Source organism: Calliopsis andreniformis, chromosome 9, assembly GCF_051401765.1.
Source record: "Calliopsis andreniformis isolate RMS-2024a chromosome 9, iyCalAndr_principal, whole genome shotgun sequence".
NCBI classification, from domain to species: domain Eukaryota; kingdom Metazoa; phylum Arthropoda; class Insecta; order Hymenoptera; family Andrenidae; genus Calliopsis; species Calliopsis andreniformis.
This window is the reverse complement of record NC_135070.1, coordinates 12,276,496-12,302,726: the sequence shown is the minus strand read 5'-3', so window position 1 is coordinate 12,302,726 and position 26,231 is coordinate 12,276,496. Positions and strand designations below refer to the sequence as shown.

At 41.3% G+C, this 26,231-nt stretch overlaps 1 protein-coding gene across 1 annotated transcript; it reads right to left on the bottom strand.

Annotated features, from left to right (window-relative positions):
- LOC143183659 (uncharacterized) lies at positions 1-23,542 on the bottom strand. Its single transcript, XM_076385318.1, has 3 exons — positions 23,404-23,542; positions 8,314-8,404; positions 1-614 (listed from the first exon to the last, which is right to left on the bottom strand). Exons 1-3 carry the CDS (start codon positions 23,443-23,445, stop codon positions 1-3), a joined length of 747 nt encoding a protein of 248 aa, XP_076241433.1. The 5' UTR covers positions 23,446-23,542.
- Positions 23,543-26,231: the final 2,689 nt, after the last annotated feature.

Below are 26,231 nucleotides of genomic sequence, written 5' to 3'. Positions count from 1 at the left end.
TTACGTGGTGTACTGGGCGAAGGCTCGTTCCCTCTGCAGCTCCAGATGGTCCTTCATGGCGAGGACCGTGGGATGATGAGGCGGCAGGCCCTCGTCCTCGACGAGGTATCTGAGGGCTTCCGTGGCGCAAGCGTCCCAGCCTGTGCTCCAGGTCGCTGAGACTTGCCCCTGATGGCTCCTCTGCTCCTCAGGCTCCACGTCCATCCTCAGACGCTGGTCCAGGCACTCCACCAAGACCTCCTTGCCGAACGAGCAGGTCGTCTCTTGCCTCTGACGCTTCTCAGGGACGCTGTCGTGAAAACGACTAGCCCCCTTGAGGTCCTGACCCTGAAGGCAACTGTGCTCCAAGTAACTGGTGTCCACCAGGTCCATCTGGTCCCTGTCGAAGGGACTTCTCGCCAGAGGCCTCGTCGCGGACTGCTTCTGATGAGACTGCTTCAGCTCCTTAGCCAAAGAAGCGGCCAGCTGGTGCAGCAGCCTACTATTCTCCCGCTCATCTTCCTCGTCCTCCAGCTCGTCGACGTCCAGCTCCACTCCTTCATCTTCAGACGAAGACACCAGGTCATCGTCGTCCTCGTCCATGCCCAGCAGCGTGAGCAATCTCTCCGCGGCATCTGTGCAGACGAAGGAACGGATTTGTGACAAGAGGTAATTAAACTTAACAGCAAGTGATCTCCCTGAGAAACAGGGAGATGGGATCTATTGAAACCTGTCGGGTGCTTTGTGTCAATGTCGACTGTTCAAAGAGTGGCGGAATAATTGTGTACGCGTCGCGGATTCATGTCAGAGAAACGGAAACATTGGAGGGCGCGAACCAGATCGCGTGAAAAGCCAGAGAACTCGATTCTCTGGTCGCGAGAGAACGAAGCAGACTCGATGAAGAGGCTGAGATCCGTGAGGATGAAAAAGGACCGGAATTCGGCTCGACTCGGTGGCCCGGTTTCGCGCTCTCCTGTGGGAATCCTGCACCATGAGCCTCCCATGGGAACTACCTGTCGCTACCCACCCCATCATCCGTCCTGCGAATCATCGAATTTCGCACGAGCCCCTCTCCGTGTCGTGGTGAGGGGCCACGCTGTACACGTACACGCGCCCCCTTATTCGCACACCCTTGTGAGAATCCTTCGGAGGAAGGGTCGTCAGGTACGGCCAGTTCGGCTTACCTGTTCCTGGGAACTACATGGATACCATCGACGCAGGGGGTGTTCAATTAAACTATACTTTATGGGATGATATTTCGGGGATCGGTGGCCAGGCGAACTGTGGCTCGGTAGAAGGGGACGATGAGAAAGAGAGCTGATTAGAGCACTGGATACACTTTGTGAGAGGAAAGAAGTGGGAATGAGGGAAGATGAAGCTTGGAAGACAGGGAGGTTGAAGGGAAAAGCGATTGGGGTTCATTGGGGAAGGGTGAAACATGAGAGGATTTAAATCGTGGGTTTTACCTATTTTGGGAAACTGTGGATATCCATTTTTTGTTAGATCTCTTAAAGATGGAGGGTACAAAAAGAGAGCTTCTGAAATGTAGCATTCAGTATCTGTTATTTTATGGATCTCGTTAGGTTGAATACATCATTATCCATTTGTAGAGTATCTGACCAATTTAATAAATAAATATCTATCTAACAATCACAGATTCTTAAAAAATTAAAAAATTCGAATATCTATTAATTCGACAATTTCAGACTTTCTTAAGTCTATCGATTTCTAGGTTTTACAAATCGACAGATAAAAATTCCACAAGCAAAGTAGCAAACCTGCAAAACTGCAGAAGCCAATTTTCAAAGAGTGTAACGCGGTATCATAAAAATATCTCGCAAAATTGAATCGAAAGGGGAAGATCCAGAAGGCAATCTCGCAAGTTTGAACAAGTTATTATTTTTCGTGGGAAGGCGGGCAAGAGGCAGGAGGGGTCTCGGGCTTGTTATGAATTATGTAACAACATGTTGTCGTTGGGCGAGAGCAGTTGAGAAGCAAAATTTGCGTCCGCTTATGGAAACGGCGTTCGTATGGATACATCGTATTTACCTGCACGATGAGGGAAGGATACAGCTGTTGATAAATGGCGAGACGAAGGAAGTAACTTCAGAGAAGTTGAATCTTCCATTTGGCCACGGAAATAGAACTTGTACCATTTCAAATGCCATTAGGTGTCTCTGCTACTCCAACTGAATCCTCCGAGCATCGATAAAACCTCAAACGATGTACGCAATAATGCAAATGAACTAAATTCCGCCAAGAAACGCTTCCCTCTGTCCCCATCGCTCCGTGAACGACCTAAGCTACCTGACTTTTCTATCAAAGGACTTAGATCCCGATTATGATCTCAGGTCGCACAGCTCGTTCAACTCGACGTCCCGCGTGTCGAGCGATCTTTTTCTCGATGGGACACTTTTTCAGGGGGCTCGCGCATTAGCAGCTCCCTTTTTTCCTTCGTCCCCATCGACACCGACAGAAGAGAGTCCAGACCAGCCAGAAACGAGTTCATTGTTTTTTCTCCCTGCGAGGACAACCCCCTAGGACGTGGACGCCGGACGTTCCCACAGGGATACCCAGATTTAAATGCCTCTCCTTTCTATGGCCTCCGAGACGCGTTGCGGCTGAATTGAGTTAGGTTAGTCAACGATTTAAAGGGCTCGGGAAGGGCGACGTATCCGCGAAGGCTTCGTCCCACGGATGAGGCCCAAAAACGATGTGGAAGCTCTTGAAGGCTTCCGATCGCCTTTCAGGAAATGGATCAAGCGAAAATAGAAATTGTTTGCGATCTGAGAGAAAAGGGTCTGAAATATTCCCTCTGATTTCCACCTTTGGGGAGATACTAGTGCGCGAATACGCTACTGTGCTTAAGTATTTAGACACTTTCACGTATTTCAAATATGTAAAAGACACTGGGTAGTAAAATTCTATAATATATTTTTAGCTACAAATCTTATCTCAGACGATTATATAAGGTCCACAAATATCTTTGAGAATACCATTAAATATCAGTTAGTATAAATATAAGAGAGTAGGTATTTTATGCGTTTCCAATAATGTGAAAGTGTCCAACTACGTATGCATGGTAGAGTATATATTACTATGCATAAAGTATTATATTAGGTGGAGTTATTCGTCAGGTACAAGGGATCCTATATCTGTGGCTGTAAAGTAAAACGATCTGTGTCACATTTTCTAAAAAATTTCAGTTGATGTCTCAACTGAGATTTAGAATTATAGAATTAAAAGGAAATGAGCATTAAAAGAATTCTTTACTTAAAAATAAGGGAGTCCATAAAACACTATGTATTAAAATTAAAAAAAAAAAATGTGACTTAAGTAATTTTACCTTACAACCTACATCTTCAAAGAAAAAGTGGGAAAACTACTTTCTAGCGAAGGGATGTCTTCCTATCCAGCTTTTTCATTAGCAGAAGAAAACACTGTTGAAACAGTATCGATAAAAGTTATCAGGTGAAATAGAGACAGACGTGAAGTATCATTCCAGTGGGTCGTTAAAAAGTCCAAAGGGGGCATAAAGCACTCAGGGAAACGAGAAATAAACTCGTTCCCTTAACTTCTCCTACCCTTGAACGTCGATCGAGGATCACGTAAAAGTCGACCGAATAAATTCTCCGAGGAGCATCTTCTGCAGCGAACAATCGCCAGAATCCATCGGAAAAGGTAAAGGGCGAAAGTGGGATGGCTCTGTTTGGACGAGCACGGAATTTATAGATCGTAAATCGATGGGACGAGCTCGATCGAAGCTGGTCGCTCTATTATTCAACTGCTGCCCCGATGAAACTGCACGATGCAATTTTCGTTGGGAAGATTGAAATTCCTACGGTTTGTAACCGAGCGTGGATACAACCGACCGACGCCATTAGCATGTAAAATTCATATTTCAAAAAGGAGCCAGCGGATACGGAACGAAAGCTGCTTTGCCCTGTACACGAGACACGTCTACATGTCGTATCGTTTCTCGTGATTAATGGTAACGATCCACGGAACTTTAATGAGTCTTATAAATGGACTTCTAGACTCTCTTTGAGATTGAAGGATCGATGGAGGGCTTGCCTTGAGTTCCATAGCTTTCGAGGAGTTCAAGGAAGCTTGCTCAACTTCCCTGGAAATTTGTTTATCCTTGTTTGAGGGTAATTCGTGGAACATGCTGTAGGATACGTTAATATTAACACGGATAAAGTTGGAACGATTAAATGGAAGTGCTCGGATGAGAGAACGATGAAATTGTAATAAGACGTAATGTAATGAAAATGGAATACCGAGACTTTAATATAAACACTTATTTAATATTCTAAGGCAATATTTAAATACGAATTATATTTTATTATTTAAGATAAAAGTGGATGCATAAAGTATAATCAAACGCAAAATTTATTCCTAAGGTAAAATAACTCTTTCAGTAAAGATGTTACACGAAAATTCGAGGCTACCAAGAAAAGTTTAACTTCAAACATCAACAGCGAAATGGAAACTCAAATGGTAGTCTCCTCGCAACTTCTGAACTGTCCTTATTTTTATCAGAGCGCCTAGGGAGTCTCGGGTGAAACTTTTATGTAACTTTCGATGGAAACTGTTAGAAGAACCATCTCGCTTTTTGACGAGTTGCAGATAGCAATTCTGCGCATTCCCCTTTCAAATTTTTAAATTAAAGAAAGAAAAAAATCTCTCTCCATAAAAAGTTAAATTTCCCAAGAAAAGCATACTCTCTAATTAAAACTACTGCGAAATAGAATAATTTGAAATATCATCATTGAAGTAGTTCCCTTAGAATACATACAAAAATTAGGTCGTTCAAATTTTTCCAGGTGTCAAAAAAGCATGGGAAGTAAAAAGTTCCCCAAAAGGTGTCCAACCTTTCCCACTGGGACGTCAAATAAAAATTTCCTTGGGATTTTGACGCATCCTACAGAAGCAGGTAAAAGGGATCGAGGAAACGTTCCTGACTTGCAGGAAGGCTACAGAATTTCCCATATTCCCGAGGAAACTCGATTACCCCTGTTTCCTCTGACAAAGAGCCGCGTTTAACCACCGAAGAAGAGAGGTAGTGCTTGTCTTTATTTTTACGACATTATAAAGTCAAGGGAACGAGGTCCGTAGCGACATTCACAGATTGCTGGGGTCGAAGAATTGTACAAACAAGATTTAGAGGGTTACTCACTAATTATGGAAAATAATTTATGGAAATAACTTTGAGCAATTTACAACAAATTACTTTCTTATAAATACACATGCAATATCAATAGATATGTATCTCTAAATTAAATTATTCCCTATTTATATTAAAATTTGTTTGTACCACAAATTAAAAATTAAGATTAAGGTTTCTCAATCAGCTGTAAATCCCCAGCTAGATAACGAAATAGAAATCAATGTCACAGATTTAATTATTGAACTACATAAAGCAGATTGCGTAGAATGCACCTCAAAAAAGCTTAAACGAGTCAGAGGCTATTATTAAAATTACAGCTTGATTTCTCCAACCTCAATTATTCCTTCGTATTGAATCCTCCAACCCAACCGTACACAATCACAATAAAAACTTTCAACAGAAGCTGCAATTTACTTCGAACTATAAAATTTCATTACGAAGACTCCATTGAAATCATTGTCCACAGTCCACAGCAAAACCTCTCAGGAATCAGTAAACTCTGTTAACAAGGATATTCAAGACGACCCAAGACAATCAAAACGTCGCGCCAATTAGTCACTCGGAGCATCTTCTTCGCTGAACTGTAGACCGATGACATTCCCCTCGAAAACAACGCTGTTCTCAAGCCAGAACGAAACCAGCGTGCCGAATAATCAGTACTGCACAGCTTCTTCGATTCCTTTAACAGTAACGAGACCCATTCAGGAAGAATATAAGCTGTCTGGAGCGCAGGCGATCCGACAGGCGAGGTAATCACAGCCTGAGCCAATTAAAGACACTTACAGGGGCGACTCGATCGCTTGGATCTCCGATCCCTCTCGTCCTCTACAAATTATCGATCGAGAACCGATCCACGCCACGAGGGTAGGCAATTAAACGCGGTCCCAGGGGACTCAGAAGAATTCGAAGGTGGAGCTGGGCCAGGACGGAAGGCGAGTCATTTCACGCGTGAAACCAACGTCCAAGGGACACCTCGTGATCGATGCGGGTTTCGAGGGATCGCGTGACCGAAAATCGCCCCCAAGACGAGACTCGAAACGGCTTCCAATTCGACAGTGAAAGACCAGGAGAGGAGACCAGGTAATTAGGAACGATTACGGGACGCGTTTAAGCGGACAGCGAGAGCCACGGGAGAGGGAGGCGAGCTGGCTGATTATAAAGTGGTAAACCGAGGGTATACTTTGTCGTGAAGTCGCTGGGACAGCGGGCGCGATCCAGGGGGACGTAATTACATGGGATCCTGGACGATTTCGCCTGACACGCTCGCAAGGAATTTGCTCCGCGAAGAAATTGCCTCGGTTCCCTTTTCCTCTCTTCGTCGTATCGGCTCCTCGAGCGTTGACTCGGCTTCGTGGGACCGAGAACACGGAAGCTACTACACACGCCCCGTCGCTCGATTTTACTCCCCTGTGTAACCATTTGAGTATACTTCACAAGAATTGCGAGCTTGACGGTGTTCTTTTGTGTGGCCCTGCTGTTTCCTTCTTTCCAGTTAACGAGAATTTACTGTCAGCGTGTGGAACTTCATGAAGCTCTGTTAAAGGGGTTGTAAATGGAGTGTCTGTGGCATTTTGGTGTGTACGTTGGCAATTATTGGAGAGTCTAGAAAAAGGACTTTTTAAAGACGATAATATAATTGGGAAAATAATTAGATCGTAGAAAATACACATTTTGTGAGTAGAATGATGGCAGAAGGTTGGACGAAAAGAAGATTGAAAGAAGAAGCGATCAAAAATTTGTTTGGGGGTGAGTGTGAAGGAATTTAAAATGAGAAGATCTTTTACAAGTACTTACTTATCCAACTCGTAAGAAAAACTCCCACAATGTAACAATTACTTTCTTATATATAGATACATATGTCTCTGCCAATTTATAGAACTCGTTAAGCGAAGACATAATAACCCAGTCAAGTATACTAGAATTTCCTAAAAAAGAATAATAACCTAACTACGAATCATTAAAAAAAAATTCTACCACAGAATATTGTCCCAGTGACCAGAAGCAACCTCGTCCAGCCTCCCTTCTTGTGCCATAAACGAAGCCGTTTCGTGACCAGCACACTTTCCTCAAACCTGAAACCAGACGAGGAAAGCTTTTCCTCCGTTTTCGTGAATAATCCAGTGTGTCAGAGCTCCGAAAGGGACGAAACGTTTTAATGATACGTTTATAACGCGCTACCTGCGAGCGGTTTCTCTATTGCGAGACGGGGCACAAAGTGAAAGGCCGTGACAAAGAGTTTTCTTGCGGCTGTAAATAATTATTCCGTCTCGGGGATATTCGGGGAGCGAAAACATTCCCCTTTGTACGAACGGCGGGAGGGAGGGGAGGGAGTAGGGGTCCAGTAATTGCATTCCTGCCAATTTCCCCCTTGCAGTCGAACGTTTGTTTGGCTTAACAATTTCGCCCTCCCCCCCTCCAAGCACCCCCGTCATTCAGACAGCGTTATTCTGTCTCGTTACACGTTGGACGTTCTCTCTTACTACCATCGCCCCTCGCGATCTAATTAACGAGTAAATAAAACGTGCGAGCGCCGTCAGTTTCTGGGGGTAGGAGGGTGTAAAACAAGAGGGTAGTTAGGAGTGGAAGTGGGACTGAGGATATTGCGAGGACCGTTTGAATTACGAGGGACTTAGGTAGTTGGAGGCTTTATGAGAATCTCGGGAAGATAACTGCTGTTTGTTGCGAGGAGAGGAAGCTGACAAAATGAGGGAAGCAGTTGTAAGCAGAATGTTTCTTTGAATTCTTTGTGCAAAGATGAGTCAACGGGGGACGTGGACGTTTGGTACCTTTGGAAGAGTATAATAAGTTCTGAATTGGTTTAGATTCTATGTGAACGTAAAATTGTACGTATTCATTAAACGATATTTAATTTCTTCAGAGAGATTTACAGATATATGGAAGTGTGTACGCTTAATTTTTTATTTCAAGTTTTGTTCTGTATTTCGTAAAATAGAATGATCTGATTCGAGTTTGAATCAGCTTCAATTTCTGCTACAATTATTATATTAAGTATTATTGAACTTGTGTTTTAGTCATCAAAACTTTTTCACCCTTAATTGTGTGCACCCTCAAAGGACTTCTCGGTTTAAACAAAGACGCTGCAGTCAGCATCCTCGAAGTATATCTTGCCACCAAGAAGCAGAGAAAAAAAGGAGTTTAATTACCTCGAATCGTCGGGGCCGAATCCGCGACGTCAGTAGCGAGGTCGACAAAGTCCTCAAGCCCTCCGTCACCACCACAGTCCATCATCGTGTCCTGAAACACAAAAATCACCGATAAGTATACATACATATATATATTTAAACAGGATCAATTACCTTGCTCATCATTTCCCTAAATTTCTACTGAATTTTTTATCACCTGCTCCGATACATACCCCTCCTTGATTCTCCAAGGCATTAACTTCCCAGCAAAAATTTCTTATACATTCAAACAAGAAGACTAACCAGACAAGCTACGAAATCGTACCACACACTACACGATGTTACTTTGAAAGCAATTTCGCGTACAGACACGGTGCATCGACGGTACAGAATGTTAATCTTCATTAACGAATCCCAAACGGAGTCAATCGCCAGGGGGTGGGGCGCTTAATATAGTCATAAAGGGCGACAGACGCGGCGAAGGCCAAGGGAATGCAACGAGAGCCACGGGAACGTGGGCACTGGCCGTGGCCCGAACGTCAGTTTCGTCGAAGAAAAAGGAAAAAGTGTCCGTCAGATGACTTAACGAGATTCCGCGGGGCTGTCAGCGCCTCCTGTCGACACGGGGGGCTGGCCAGGCGGTCGTTTCCAAAAATTGAAACGCACAAAAAGTCCGGATGCATTTATATTAACCGAGCAGGGTTCGGTCGTATTAACGTGGCACTTTGTGATCGGGGAACACTCGTTACGACTTTCTCCCGAAATGACGCTTATTTGCAACAAAATTGCACGGTGCACGGGACCGTGACTCGTGGCTCGTCCCGCCGCGAACGTTTAATTACCCCCGATTTTCCATAAAACTCCCCGCCCCACCGATCCCCGACTGCGCAGCGCTAATTCGAGCGGCGTTCGTTAACCAGCGAATTAAACAGTGCCCTTCGAATTCCTTGACGAGCACCGACCAGAGGATGGGGCGGGAACGAGGAAGAAACGCTGGACACCGTAAGACCATTTGGGAATTTTATAAGGTGCCGAGCATCTGCCTTGAGAAAGCGAGAATCTGCTATCGGGAACGTGAGTGCTCTTTTTCTTGGATTTGTTTCGCTACGCTTTGGGCGGGACACGATCTTTCACTGATATTGGTATTGCCTTTTTTTGCGAGTAAAGCTGGCTGCAAAGGCGGTGTGTGCTTGTTAGCAGCTCGTGCAATCGATGCAGACGACAAGTTTATAGAGAATAAATAGATAGTTTTGTTATTTAATTATATCCTGTGAAAAGACTTGTTTAGAGAGTAGTCAAGTTAGTTGAATTCGAGACATTTGGATTTGAGTAGTTTGATATCAAGTTTATGTTCACACAGGTCAAGTTATTTCGATTGATGTGATAGTACACCTTGTACTTCAAGGCAAGGGAAAGTTGAAAGGACCTCTTCGCTTGAAACTTGAAAGGATATTCCAAGTCAAGTAAAGTGAGTTAACTCAAATCATTTGCATTCAAGCTACTTGTATTGAAGTAACTTGAATAATCTGAACAGGCCTTGTGGCACAAATGAAAAAATGAAGCATCAGTGGGTACAGGTGAGACACTTATATGGAGAAAGTACCTACCTACTGTATTATTTAAGTGTTTTTATATTTTTAACAAGTACTCGTCTCGTACCTTCTTCATTTATCCGAATTTTACTGCAAGATAGGATGATATACACCAACTCCCTCGTTAATTAAACATCAAAGAGATCCACCTACTTTTAATTACCGAGAGTGCCAAATTACGACAAAAAAGAAAGAATTAAAACAACAGTAGTTAACTTCCTGGAATTCCCAGTTCTCTCTTCCAATTGCATAATATAAGTAGAAATAGTAAACGATAAACAGACAAAAAGAATCTTCAAAAACGCAAATTTTCCCTTCATTTTCACACGAAAAATCAGTCCCTTCCTGCTCCCAGAACGAATTACGCCTCACCCTCTGTGCTCGAACAGAGCTGAGAAGGATCAACGAACCCCATATCCGTGTACAGTGCCAACTTTTCCAAGCAAATTCGCTACCGAGTGGCCGGTTTATGGCTGACCTTGGTCGTCCGTAAATTCAGGAAATTTATTGCGAGCAGTGAGGGTAGCGGTGGCGGTGAGGGAAAATGCGTGGCACCCAGTGACCCAGAGACACCAGGGCAGTAAACGTGGAAAGCTACGGTGGCCGAGTTATATTGCGCCTGTGTCCAGTGGCGATTTTTCTTCTGGGACGATCGGGCCTAATTTTACGGTGGCTGGGACCCTTGGCCCAGGGTCGATCGAAAAATCCTCGACGCGCCGAGATTTATTTCCGAGGCTGTGGAACGTGATGAGAATAACGGATGGTCGTTGAAGGGCGAAAGGAAGCTGCTTGCGTGGCGAAAAGCGATGGAGTTGGAAATTAAAAAGGGGAGGCTTTCATATTGCTCTCCTGTCGTTTTAGCCCTCGTTATTGCCTCATTTTTCATCGCTGTAGTTTTTTCAATGGGAAGGCTGTATTTCTGCAATTTTTCTGTTTCAGGGGAAACTTGGGAATAAATCTGCACCTGAGAGCCAGACTAACCCGAGTCCATATTTTTCAACATTAAGTTTTCTACAGGATCTTACTGCTTTTTCTTCGTTTTATTAGAATAACGGGGACTTAGTTAAGATATGTTATAAGTGAATGAAATTGAATAGTATAGAGTAATTTAAATACTATGTTAAGGAATGGGTAATCGTATTTGCTTCTCGACTCTCCTGAAAAATAACAGAGAGGGACTTAGGTCACGTTGGATCTTAGGTACAGAAATGAGAGGTTCTTGAATTTATTTGCAACTTTTGTTTGGTGAATTTTGGAACATCAACGAAGGAAAGAAGATGTTAAGGGAGGGACTTTTTTAGTCGTTTACGAGGTCTGAAACCGGTGCAAAATTCTTGAAAATCCTTGGTGATTTCGTCGCCAAACGAGGTAATTCACGAGATGACGCGAAAGCGCATTAAACAGGCGGTCAGGGAATCTTCAAGCGCGTACAGTTTTAATCGAGCAAAAAACTTAATCTTGCATGGGAATATGTATGTATGTAAATCCTCGCATACATATTTTATATTCTTTAATTATCTGCTTGGCCAAGGGGTGGGAATTTGTGGACTTGCTCCACCCATAAGAACTCATCAATATTTTTTCCTGAATACTGTGTTGTATCAGCAATTCAAATTAGTTACATTTTTTGGAGCACACAACATTTTAAACATTTAAATTACCTAGTTAAAAATTTATGCGAAATTATAACCGAGTGGGTACCTCCTGCCTATAATTTCAATACTCAATACATACATTACAAAGAGGCCTTACTTTATAACACAACCGTAGATAATTTTCGTTCAATTAAAAGGACTTCTTAAAAAATAATAAAACTCAATAATGATAGTATCAAGTAACTTAAAATACCACTATCAGTCATCGTCGAACACAACGATCCCATCTTACTTGCGAATTACGAAACTCTTTTTCATAAAAAAAAGATGGAAGAAAACATTCAATTTCTTCAAAAAATATACATATACGATTATAAGGTAACACTGTTATAAAGTGTGCCCATTTGAATGTATCAGGAAGCATGTCTCAGACAGATGCTCTGCAAAAGTGGCTCGGAATACATAAATACATATTGGGGCGCAATAACTTCTTTCCACGGAACGTCGAATTCGTAATTAAAGTGGATTGCTCAATTTATGCGTGATTAAACGGGAATCGGATCGATCGAACGGTTGGGGCCGAGCACACGAGTCGGTTCATTGTAATTTCAACGAAGGAAACACCCTTTGGTAGCAGCTCCGCTGGCTAGGAAGGTAAAAAAGGGGATTTTGTTTCGTTTCGCGGCCAGCACCCTCGGGCAGAGATGGTGGACATTGTACGCGAAACGAGGGTAATAAACGCCGATAGAATAAGTCGAACAAAACGCAAACGAGATGACTTTCAACGCGACTCCGTTTTAGAGACTGAAACTTCTGGTCGGAGTGAAAACTTGGCAAGGAGATAAAAACGGAATTACCTTTCTATTACGACGGGAAGGAAATTTGTTCCTCCATCTGATTCAATCTTTTCATTCCCCTGTGTCCGTATTTTCCTGCCTTATCCTTCTCCTCTTCCAGCCTTAAATTACTTTCCAGGACAGCTCTCTGCTTTTCGGTTCAATGGAAGAATAACGATGGCAATTCTTGCTCTAGTTGGAGAGAGTGATTGCTTGAGTAAATAAGAGAGAACCAATCGGTGAAAGGAGGATTTCGTTTATAAAGGCTTTGCTAAGGGGAAGATTTTCTTTGATCCATTATCAGCCTCAACTTCAACGTTGGTGATAAATATAAAGGATATCGACGAATTAATAATTCAACTACAACGGATGCTATTTTATATTATGTAATAAATTTCAATTGCAGAACAGTATTCCTCAATTTGGTAATAAAAATTGCTCAATTTTGGAGTTTCTTAAAAATGAGATATTGGAGAGAAAAATGTTTTGTGCTCGAACATATCTTTTTATGTATGCGGGATTATTTCTGTTGGTCGTAAGATTGATAGCACATCTGCAATATTGATTTCACAAGCAAATAAAACTCCTCTACAAACTGACCCGGTTTCCACATCAGAACTAAAGTTAATTGAGGCCTTGACACGGACAAGGATACAACCATCAGAAATGCAATTTTACGAGAACAAAGAAGCAGTACAAGTTAAGAGGACTACTGTGCAGTACTGTGTATGTACACTACAGTGTATCAACTTTTCCATTTAACGGTGATCCCATTCTAAGTTCGTCACGGTCGAAATGTTAAATTTCCATTATCTTCTTTGAATAGGGAAATCTGCAATCCTCTAAAACCTGAATAAGCACGAATGCTGATGGCAGCACTTTGAACTTCAAGAGAGTTAAGAGTTTAATACTTTATCAAGATCCAACAGTAAAGTTTTACTGATTATTAAAATTATTTCATTTCGTAATTTCTTATCTGATGTCCACAATTTTCTCATTGCTTTTCACCCAGAGGGAACTTTCTTATTTTTGATCAAATTAAATTAGTAATTTTTTTATGAAATAAACATTCTCCTAGGCCAGAATTCAACTCGAATCGTTTAACAAGAGACTGAATCATATTTCATAGAGAATTATTCACCACTAATCACAAACAAAAAATAAAATCACTGACAATGAACGCCCGCGACAGAAGACGCTATCAAGGGTTTGTTCTTTTTAAATCAGTATACTTTACGTAACAAAGCGTCAGCTTTCTGCGACGAAAACAAGAGAAGGAAGCGCGGCAGGCCACTATGTACTCGTTAAATAAAAGTCTGTAACGAGGTAGAAAATGAACGTAGGAGAAGATGGATTAGCGTGGAACAGAGGCGTACGAGTAAGCGAGAGTACAAATAGCCTTGTGCCAACATTAAGTAGAACCGTGTCTTTATTCTTTCAGATTCGTCCTCTTCACTTGGAGTATGAAATATTTAAACTCCAAATATGTTCAATAACAGGATTTTATCAATAACTTATAGTCTCTTGACATACTGGGAGAAACACAAGATAAATAATATGTACTAAGTAAGACCTTTACGATAAGTCTAAAGTGAAAAAAAGAAATAATAATATAAGAAAGATTGAAGTATAATGCAGTAGAAATGAGAGTAATAAGATTACAAGCAGCTATCAACTAAACGACTAACAATATTAAAAACTTGAGATCTAAATGAATCACATGAACAATTGAAGGAATTTAATACATTAGAAACGACGCTGACATTCATAGATATTGAATTGAGTAGCATTATGTGACTATTACATTTATGTTCAACAACAGTAATATTCGTTTAAAGCAATGAATGATGTCAAAGTACTTAAGTAAAATATACGACTTGAAAAGCTGCACGCCAGGAAAGTATAATTTCAAAGTAGCATGGTACAATTTAACATTTAAATGGCGCAATTAAGAATAAAGGGTTTTAATTAGGACTCGATTTCTCCGGATCGAAATTTCCGAATGAAATCTTCGTTTCCATTCCATATTATTTCTGGACGAATCAGACTAATTTAACCATGAAACGGTAATCGTGAATCAACCTCGTTACGGATCGGGCAACCCCTCATCAGACTTATCAATTTTAAACGCGCATAAATGCCCGATAAACGCAACTAATTTGCCCCATAAAACGCTCGCGCAAATTAGTTCCGGTGCACTCGTCGCCCCGTCATCAATCTAAATTGCAAATCCAAAGGAATTTTAACAACGCCTCGGGTCGTTCACCCCCGCAGTGTCTTAGTGTGAAGTAGATTAATTAATTATACTCGAGAAACTGTCTTCCTCATTCGTTCATTTAACTCCCGAAATATTCAACAAATTCTAATAACAGAAAAAACTCACAAGAAAATTCTTCATGAGCAGGTATTGTTCACAATTTTAGAACTTTGAATGACACAGTCTTATTTCCGTCAGTCCTTTCTGTACGAACTGCTCCAGTACGCTTAAACGAACATTTAATTACACTAAGTAATAGATAAAAGTGTCGAAAGTCAGTTATTCAGAAGTTAAATACATTCTACAGAATCCATTCTCAGAGATTCAACTGACACGCATACACACAGAAAAAATATAGTTATCCAAGCACACATAATATTTTCGTAAAAATATATCATCCATCAATTTCAATATTTATGTATATAAAACAGTTAAAGTATTCTATCAAAAATCTACTTTACCAGATAGGAGAGGCTCCAGCAAAAAAGCTCCGCTCCATATTCTCCATGAATTTTTCCACATAAAATCTGCTTTCATAGAATCGGATAACATAGTTCCGGAATTATAGTTAAGAGCAGAACGAAACGAATCCAGTCCAACCGTGTACAGTTTCGAGTGAAAGCCACAGTCGCGATCACCTGCGATTTTTTCCATTTCTGACGCGTTCGTGTCGGGCAATCGCGTAATGGGGACGTAATAACGATCAGACGGAAGCTCGATACGGCCTATAAGATTAATAAGCAACGGTCGTTAATGAATGCGCATTCTCGGGTGAACGCACCGTTTTTATCCACGTGTTCCGTGTACCGTTTAATTCTCGTAGCTACATTGTAGCCAGGTCGATGCACTACCTCGTATCGAAAACCAATATTTTTACCTCGTAGGGGGAAAGCGTGCAGCGCAGAGAAAGAGGCGGTAAAATATTGACTCGATACAATAAACGGTCCCGTCGATGGCCGCGCCGAATCCTCCTCGTATCGAATCATCGAATTTAAATCTATCCGTGCTCGCGTGTCGCCTGTAATTAAAGGGGCAGGAAGGAACGAATGGCCGAGCGATAATACGACGCACCTCGGGGGAATAAAAATTCATGACGGATTATGGGAATTTAAATATCAGATTTGTACGCGCACGGGCGAACGTAACAACTGAAGGGGAGTTATAAAATCACGGAATCGAGATTTAACAATCTCTTAACTGACTAGAGTGAACTATTATAACATACTATGAAACTTCGAGCACTTTATGACTGCGTACGTTCTGTAAGGAGGGATTTAGAGTTCCCTAATGGGAGACAATATTGCTCCAAGGAAAGTACTTATTGCTCTGTAGTAAAGAAAGTTTATTTTGGAGCAGCGAGAAGAAATATTTTTGTTCAATCTGAGGCATCAAAATGAAATAGATAGTTTAAAGTAAATGTTTTGTCTTCTTCTGGTAGTAGGTATTATGATTAAATAATAAGTAACTGATTGAACGAAACTGTGAAGAGCTTACTATGTGCAAGCACGAGTGCTGATATAGGTAATTGACTAATCCACAGGAATAAAAGTCTGTAAGGAGTTTCGAGTTGTAATTTTCTCCTAGTATTTTTATAGATTGGCCGTTTTATTGAAACGTAGTTATCGGGCAGGTAGTGATATCGAATATCGATACCTTTACGCGAAGCGGATGCGCAAGGTGTTCGTAAAAAGTGCAACAAAACATAGAGTTCGCCTCGTAAACGATATATTGATATATCGTAAATACAGATATGGAGCTCGTTCGTTTTTGCATGTTATAAATCGATTTTACACCGAGAAGCGATAAAACGGGACATTTAACAGAGACACCGTTGTATAGCTCCGATAATGCTCTCTCAGCATTAAGAGAGACAGTATGTATATTTGATTCTGATCCAACATGCACATAAGCAAGGAAATATTATCATCACTTAGGTACGTGCCAATTCATACTGGTGCATGCAATCTACCGATAGTCAGTAATAATTTTATGACACTATTAAATGGGGATTGATATACCTATCGTGGAAATTGAAATGCACAAGGTCTTGAAAACTATAAAATATTCAAATTTTTAGATCTGAAATATTCAAATTTTTTAATTTTAAATATTCAAATTTTTAAATTTCAAATATTCGAATTCTAAATATTCAAATTTTTAAATATACAAATTTTTAAATCTGGAGCATTTTCAATTTGCAATAGTTATATTTTCTCAACCTTATCTTTTCCACACTATTCTACGAATAGCAAGAAAAGTAGAAGTTACAATATTCCGAAATACAAAACGTATTTACGTACAAATTATATATTACCCATTTCAAACAACTCTTTATTTGTTCAGGAGCGGACAGTATTAAAAGTTTCCAAAGAAAGTCGTAGCTTCGCGCCAGATTGAATTCACGGGAACAGCTAGGTGGCGGGAAAAGAGGGAAGAAGTTCAAAGAGAAGTTTGGCTGCGCAAAAAAGCGGAAAGTTTTCGGTCACGAAATAAGTTTCCATTTGAAATTTAGATTCTACGTCAGCGGAATGAGAGTCGAGGGTGGCAGGGGGGTCTGATAAGGGATTCAAAAGAAGAGATGGAGAGCGGGTAAGGTCGAAGGAAGTTGCTCAAACTTCTATGAAACATAACAGACTTAGACAATTCTTGCAATAGCTCGCTGGAGTCCAATTTTGAGAGAAATTTTTGTCGTTGACGAAAGTTGGAGGACCTACAACTTTCAAAGTCTATTTGCAGATCCTTCACGAAAGTAATTGTAACCCTAGCGAACGAATCATCGTGAATGAAGCATGCTAGAATAAAATGCAATTTAATTTCTTAAGAAGATTTAAGAGCATCATTGAAAAGGAAGAAGAGCTCTTAGTGGAATTAATCTTCCACGACGATCGATTACTTTCACCAAGTCCCATAAATAAACATCATTGAGCGCAATTGAACAGTTTCCCATCGTAGAATAATGACAAAAGGAGTGAAACACCCCGTGGAAATTCGAATCGATCCATGAGGAAGCATTGTGGCTCCGATTAAAGTTGCAACTACGCGGAAAACCGCAATCTAGCTGGAGATCGACATCGTATGTACATATAATGTATACTGGGTGGGCAAAAGCTATTGGATTCGACTTCCATTGTACCTTCCATGAATAGAAGTAAATGCAAACAGCATGGTATTCAAAACTGTACATACTGTGTGCCAACGCAGCGACATCGATCAAAATTATACCTATCAATCGTCTCCATTGTTTTACACAATAAATACATGTACACATCTCGTAAAAACAAAATAAATAAGCTCCAAGATTGTTATCCAAGAATTGCAATTAACACTTCAGACTCGGCTTTTCACTCTCATAACGCACCACCAAAACGACCATCCATCATTTATTATCATTTAATTTTGGAACACCCTGTACATACACGTACCTGGCCAGAAGGGAGAAGTTCAAAGAGGAGAGAATTCGCGGTTGGAAAGTAATATCTGCTGGCGGGAACTTATGCGGCAGCCGGCGTGTAATCGCACTTTGTATTTTATCAAGATCCTGATGCGACGGTGAATTATGTAATTGCGACTCGCCCCCTCGGGTCTTTGGAACGCTGAAAACCTCCACCCCCGCCCGCCACCGTAACCAGTGGCAGAGGGAGGCGAAGAAGAAAATGTTTTTCCTCCCTTTGACGCGCTGTTTAATACGGAAGAATTGCGGATGAAACGTTCCCAGCAGTGGAAATTGGAGAATGGAGAAACTACAAGGAAAATGTGGCCCCGTTTTTCCTCGTGCAACTGCTTTCGAGGAGATTGGAATTGAACTTTTTCATTCGAACGCAGCTTTAATTAACGCCAATCGATATCTTTTTACCCTGGCTATTCTGGATATTTGCTTTAGCTTTGATTGTGATTTGAAAGCTAAAGCGACTGTAACGAGGGAAGCTAGTGTATAAATCCACTAATGGTAGCTACGAAGTGGATAATGTAAAGTTTTATTGTGTCTACATATGGTCATTTCACTATTATATAAAACTTTTCAGAAATGTTTACTTTAAAATAGAATAGAACCTCCGTCATCCAAGTCCCAATTATTCACAACTGAATCAGTGAATTGAAGGACAGTACTCAACAATCCAATTTCTATTATTTAAATTTCAAATTAAAGATATCCCAAGTACATAATAAGTAACAATAAGAATTCAGTAGAACATTGATTGATACTTAAACAATTATTTAACAACAGTCTGTCAAAGATAAGAAAACTAGCTATCAAAAAGGTACTTCAGGTTTGAATCTTCTTATATTTCAGACAATCAGAGGTTTTGCTGCATTCCATTACAGACACAAAGGGACAAAAGGAGACAGAAATTTCTACATACGTGTAATTACATAGGTAATTTCGTAAGGTAAGTTACGAACTCACGACAGACTCCTCGTTTTTCCGCGGATCGGCGAAATCATGGAGCCCCGACAGAGGCACGTTAATTGAATTGCTAATCGAGCCAATGGAGCAGCGTTTTCGAACTTTGTCATTCGAGGCAGCGAACGCTTGCATAATTTCCTAGGTCGTTACGTCAGGGAAACAGTGTTTCTTCAGTAATAATTGCTAACGCTCGGTGAAGAGGAATCGAGCGGAGTTACAGCAGAAATAACAGACGCTTGGGACCGTGATTTTCCTTACACATTCGCGGCCGATCGTTCCGCAAACAATTCTAGCGGTAGATTTATTTATCTACGAGCTCGCCGAGACTCGAAGTAAGTCAGAATTCGCAAACATAGAAGACTTCCTTGAAATCTTTGTAACAATAGAACCTGAAGATGTACCTAGAGACTAAGGCTCCAAAACTGAATTTCCTTAAGCTCATGTTTCAACAGTGAAGCCTTCTTCGAAATTTCGAGAATATTCAGAGACCGATACGTTGATCTAGGATCTCTGTTCACAGAAATTTGAGACGTTCAGTAATGTCATCAACTCTCAATACTTAATAGCTGCAAGATCATAGAGAGACTTATCATGGAATCAAATATTAGCTAACAAAATTTCCAGTTTCTATTAACCAGATCCTGTAAACAATAATTAATAAAATATCTAAATATCAAGATCTCAAAATTATCAAAGAATCAATTTTGAAACATTCTCTAAATCACAGTTTCTCAACCCTCTTTAGCTTGTAGCTCTCTCTCGACCATCAACCACCTCTATGACCTCCTCCCTCTTTTTTTCCTATCCTCAATTTTCATTTCGTCCTCACCTCCCTTTTCATCACGTGTCCCCGAAAATTCTGTGTTCAACCCCTAGGGAGCCACATGGCCTCCATTGAGAAACCCTGCTCTAGATCCTGGAACCATCAGAAATACCAGTTGCCTTTAATTAAAATTTCATACAGATTCAATGCAATCTTGGGTCGTTCAAATAAATGGGAAAAGTTTGACGATGAAGTTTACCATTTAGCCGAGTTTCAGGCGTTCCAGAAGGCAACCCCGCGGGGTTCAAGCTCAGAGAGGGACATTCTCTCGACACGACGATTATTAAACGCACCGTGTTACTGTTAATACACTCGACACGGACGCGTCAACTTTAATTGATACACCGCGAGTGCCATTAACGTTTTAATTAGCGACAAGCAAGCCTGATATGTACGTCGGCCGACATTTCCTCCGCGCGATCGATGCATTACCCGCTAAACGGCAAGCATTCTATTTATAGGCATGCAACAAACACATTTTGTTCCGTTAACAGAGGAGGCTGCTACACTCCACGGAAAGTTGCGCACGATTGGAAACTCGATGGAATCCAATTAACGGATTTCATCGGTTTTCGCGACTTCCCTGTTCACCTATGGACAAAATCCTTCTCTAGACATTTTGTTCTATTACGCTTGGAACTAGAACTGAGGGAAAATAGCTGTCTGTTTCAAGTATTTTTATTTTTATCGACTGTTTTTATAGTAAATTATACCATCTCCGTTTCGAATTTTTTGTTCCTTGTATTTGTTTTAAATTGTATTCGCTTCTTCATTATTACCGAGTAAATTAATTTAGACTAATTTCGAGATTAATTTAGTTTGCTTTGAAACCTTGATGAGACTTTCTGTGTTCTCCTTTTGCAAATTGTCTTTCGGTAACAGTGAGTTTAATTAACTAACTCACTTTCCTGTAAACGAAATAATTTTCTTCTATGCTATTTTCAAATACGCTCGTGTAATTAAAGTTCACTATTTTCTTTCTCCAGCGTACAAGTATTATGCACACAATTTAAACCTATTTTATATCTCCCCCAGCTCAGCTCGGAACGTTCTGTATTCTCAACGAGCTACGTTCCTCCAAGTGGCTCCGTTTTGGGTGAAACTTTAACGAAGACCAGCTTGAAGAGTTCTTTAGTTTTCAAAGGAGGGTGCACGGACAGAATCTCTTCCACTGTGTTAAGTCCCTGAAGTTCAGGCACTTCGAGTCATTTAGAAAACAAGAATTCCCTTTCCAGCAGAAAATATATTTCTCAATTATAATATTTATCTTACGAATTATAGTACATAATCTAAAGACAAGCTAATTAAAGAAAAAATTAATTGCTTCTTTAGCGAAAGTGATCGTGGATGCTCAAAGAAATTGAATCGTGAGAACGTCGGTTGATTGTAGCGAACTGGTTCTGTGGGAAGAAGGAAAATTGTCTTCTAAAGTCGAAGTCCTCTTAATTGGCGATGAAATTGTAGCGAAGCAGCTTCTGTAGTAGGAAAGAAAGTTGTTTGTCACGACATTGGTATTTTCTTAATTGAATGTGAACCATTCGATGGATTTCACGAGAGAAGAAGTCTGTCTTTTCAATCGATCTACGACAATGAACATAGAATATATTTTCTACGTATTTGTGACGAAGAGAAACTGTAGAGAAACTACTTCTCTTTGCGACGAAGTTGCAAAAATATTGAGAGGCAAATAATTGTATGCCACGAGATAGAAACTCGTCGTACAGAAGGGTCGAATGAATCGCGCATAAAGGAAGCCATAGAAGTCGAGCGAGTGTATCCGAATGCAAAACGAATGCAAATTTACCGTAGACACGGAAGAGCATAACCGATAATGGTCCTGGATTCATGATCCCGTGCGCATACGTGCGAAATTCAATGCGCCGATGCAACGGGAAAGTGCATCGAATCCAAAATAACACGATCGGCCGACAATGGTGAACCGAGCAAATCCAAATACAGTAATTTATCACAGGTGATGCAAACAGGTGCAAATTCGCGCGCAGGCTCGTTCCCAAAAATATCCCGCGAAAGGAAAGTACACGTTTCCTTCTCGATTATCTGAGACAACTTCATTTTTTGGCGTTCCATGTCGCTATGGAATCTCAAGATTTCGAAGAAAGTTAAATCTGCTTTTAAAACGAAACCTCAATATTCTATGTCATAGAAAAGCAGGATTAAAAGAAACACGCAATAGTGTTAAATTTTATAATTGCTACCATAAATCTGCAGGTCTTAAGTCTTTATAACTGCAACCTTTTTTTTCCTGCATTCATTTATTCATTTGATGAAAGTTCCTCTTGCAATATGCATACGTGTACTGTAAGTACGCGGAGCATGAAACGTGTTAACCCTCTATAATGCTATGTAAGTTGATAGTTACGCATGTCCCATGTGTGCAGTATACATATGCTTTAAGTTTAAATGTTATTTCGTTTCCTCGGTATTATAAACCGTTTTATGAACTCATTTTCTTTACCTTTGTGCTCTCAGGGATTTTATGAAACGAATTCAAGAAAAAATTTACTTTAGTGTATATTCGACCAGACATACAAATGTTTATCTGTGATACATTAAGACTAGTAGTTATACATTTGTATAATATTACATAAAAAACACTTGTTAGTCAATGTACTCGTGTGACTTTTAAATTCATACTTTGAAGTTTAAACAAACTGTATATCCGAGAACATAAAGATACGAACCCTGAACATACACTCTAATAAGTGTTAAAGTTAGCATTCACGTTGCAAGGAAATATTCATCAACTGCTATCCAGCTACCTAATCTTATATTCAACAAGCTACATTCCTGATGCCCCTGTTGCATAATAATAATTTCCAAGCAAAGAGAGAAATCAAGTTACTCGAAGTTAATCTCTTTACAGGAAATTATACAAAAGTACATTACGCGCGAGAAAAATGTTCGTTTCCCCTATCGAGTGAAAAATCTAATCGACAACAGCGCGAAGGAAATTCCAGCCCGAATATTTAGGTAAAACGTGAGTCACGCAATTTTCTTCCCCCTCCCATTAAGAGGGAGTAATCAGCATTAAAGCGTTCAAGGAATTTCTAGTAGAGCACTCGCTACTTCTCCGCGCGTAGAAAATTACTTCCGCGAAGCAGCGGGCGAAAAGGGAGGGCATTTTTCCTTCCTTCAGACGCGTGTAATCAGCGTCGATGGTTGCATTATTGCAACGTTAGGGCCCCGTATAAACACAGCGTTGAAAGATCCGCTCGGAAATTAGAGTGGAGGCTTAATGGTGGAAGACACGGAGCGTAGCCCCGTTTCCTCGCCGGGACCTCCATAAACGGGCCACTACACAAGGTGTTTCTAAATCGCGGAGTTAACTCTCTCCAGCGCAAGTGTCCCGTAATCTTGCCCCGTTCCTCCTCCGCGGCATTATTCAGTACCACGTTCCTCTCGTTCCCAAAGCAAGAGGCTCCGCGACACATCGTCGTGTCCCAAGGAATCGACGCGAAACCGAGCGAGACCGCGAGCAAAGGACCCACCGATCGACACTGTCCCGTGCAACGGGTTAAACGAGTCCGATCGGAGCAGGCTGGAGGGAAACGAAACGAGGCCGATTTATCAGCTATTACATACCTCGGACAAGGCGTCCTCCATCATATCGCTGGTATCTCTCATGACTCCGAATGGAAACTGGCACCGACAACAATCACTCAACGCCCACGTTTTATCCGTTTCTAAGACGTGTCACTCTCGTCCTCCTTCTTTCGCAGCTACGACACGGGGAGGAGGAGATCGAGAAGGAGCACGCAGGAACAAAGACGCGGCCGATCACTATCCTCCGCAGAGCCCTCCGTGGATCTCGACTCCTGTGGGACCCCCGTCCTGTCACGAGCACATTGTCCCGTCCGCTCTCGCGAAGCCTGCCCGTTTAAACGCGCGTAACAACTTCGCCGTTGGTTGAATCGATCGTATCGCAACGTGTCACGTTCCCTCCCTCTCCCCAGGTGCAGACCCCGTTCCCGTACGGGTCCTCCGCGACGTCGCGCGACGCAGAGCCTCCGAATTCCGCGGTTCCTCCGGCGGTTCCTCCGGCGGGCCGGTCTCGCGGCCCGACACCGTCGTTCGGTGGCGTGAAGGGGATGACGTGGTGGCGTCTCCGAGCGTGGCGAGCTCACGGGGCTCACGGGGCGATCGCGGGCCGATCCATCGGTGTACGCGGCTTTGGAAACACTGGCGTGCGGTGTCAGGTAAGCCAGGGAGCAGGTCGACAGACAGCCAGCAGGCCAGACCTGCCTCCATGACACTGCTCCCGTCTTCCTTCTACCCTCGCCGCGTCTCTCCCTTGCACCGACTGCTTGCAGCTGCCTTTCCTCCCCTCCCTGTCCCTGCCCTACCCTTCGCTCCGCGCCACCCCGACGTTTTCTACGTTTCGCCCTCTCTGCGTTCCCCTTTCGCTGGAACCGACCAGCCTCTCCCTCGTAGCCGCTGTTTCTCCTCTCGTTCTATCCACCACGACGATACCCCGCCGTCCCCTTCCTACGGTGCTTCTCCAGCCTGCATTTTCCTGCCGTTTCCCCTCCATCGACTCCCCCACCCTCTGCTACGGTCCTTCACTCCGGCCCCCTCTCGCCGACGAGCCGACGAGTTTCCCACAGACTTCGACACGGACGCTTCTTCCACGCAGACTGTTCAGACGGAGACGTCGGGCCAGCGTAGGACCGCGGATTTCAAACGCGGGGAAGGATGGTTGTGTGCTCGCTGGGTTGGCGGAGTTTGGGGATGGGACTATCTGAATATACGGATCATGGCGTTGTGGATTATTCGTGAGCCGAATTTCGAATGTCTGAATTTCTTTTAAGTAACCGGGTAAACGAATATCGGTTCGATTTACGTAGCTACGTCTTTAAATAACGATTTAACTGTGTGAGTTTTATTCGAGAACGTAAACTACAGGGTGCCAGGCTTGCAATCATGCAGAAATACTCGATCTACCTCTATTTCTGTCTTAAAAAAGATTTTTTTAGTTATTTGAAATATAGGAAGGATCGTATATATTTTAGAAACGACAGTAATAGCAATAATTTCGTTTTTATGTATTTGTTATTTAGTATTATACAGGATTACTCGTTTCAAGTTTCGCGTGTGATTTATTATATAGGTAGTTGTATTATGTTAGCTACGGCTTATCTTACCTATTCAGATTATTCCATTATTGTTTTGAATATTCGAATATCTGGATTATCAGGATAATTAAATAATCCGGACCATTAGCCCAGCCATAGTCAAATTGTGGGGGAGTTGGATTAATTTCGATAGCTGATTTCGATTAGATCATAGAGGATGGTTGGGATTTGAAGATTTGAGATTTGATGGTAGGTAGAGGAATCCTAAGAAGGCAATTATTAGAATTTGTGGAGTTAGAGTGATGTGCAGCCAAATCGGTTGCATCACTGAGAAGCTGTCTTGTGGGGATCTTGAATAGCAAAGGATTGTTATACAATTTGCCTTTTTACGAGTTTGTTTATAGAGTTATTTTTTTTAATTGTTTCTGATTTATTTTTTGGAGCAGGACCTGCTCTTTTTGGAGTGTATTGTTTTTTGATAGCTTATGTAATCCATGGTATTTTTGTGGTTGACAGAAAGCAGCTCCTAAGTATAAATATTTCTACTTGCATTTTTGAGTATGCTGATTATTTAAATAAATTACTCCAAAGAAATAATTGAGTATACTAGCTTTTATATTTAGCTATTTTAAAAAAGTAACCTTATTTAATTGCAAAACATTGTTCATTACTAATAAGTAGTTCTGTAGGAAAAGAGAAAATTGATGTTAATTATACCATCAAGCCTGTTCCCTAATTAATAACCGTCATAAAGCAATAAACATGCATTTTAAAGACCACTCGATGCACATTTGCATTCAATTATTCCCTTAGGCATTCATTATTTACTTATTACTAGATTTATTCGCCCCATTTTCTCTCATGTCACAATACCTGCGCTACAGCTGAATGAAACAGCATCATACATATTTCTTATAAATTCTCATCGATCATTTTTTTCCAGATTACTGCCATTAGTCTCCTCTCAAATTTTCTATCCAGCCTGTGAACAGTGGAACTACTAAAATTGTCGAAGTAATTACATTAAAATGTTTTAAAAATTTTATCAGTTCATTTTCGCTTCTCTTTCTCTGCAAGGATAGATCGAGGGTAGTTTTTATCTTGGAAAAAGATATTTTATTCCTCATTCAAAGATGAATGATGATGTAATCGAAAAAGTTGTACAGAAAAAATCTTCCAAAATAATCTTCACCCTCGAATTATTCCTCACTATCGCATCCTTGCAATGAAAAATTAACAAAATTTATTAAATGATAAATTTCCATCGTTGGAAAAACGAAACTGAAAACGATGTCGCGACAGAGGGAATTTTTGGCTGAAAAAAAAGCATCCTCGCGG

Coding starts and splice junctions, on each gene's coding strand:
- LOC143183659 (XM_076385318.1), bottom strand. CDS start 23,445: ATGAGAGATACCAGCGATATGATGGAGGACGCCTTGTCCGAG. Junction 8,405..23,403: donor TGGAGGACGCCTTGTCCGAG/GTATGTAATAGC, acceptor TTTGTGTTTCAG/GACACGATGATGGACTGTGG. Junction 615..8,313: donor TTCGGCCCCGACGATTCGAG/GTAATTAAACTC, acceptor TCGTCTGCACAG/ATGCCGCGGAGAGATTGCTC.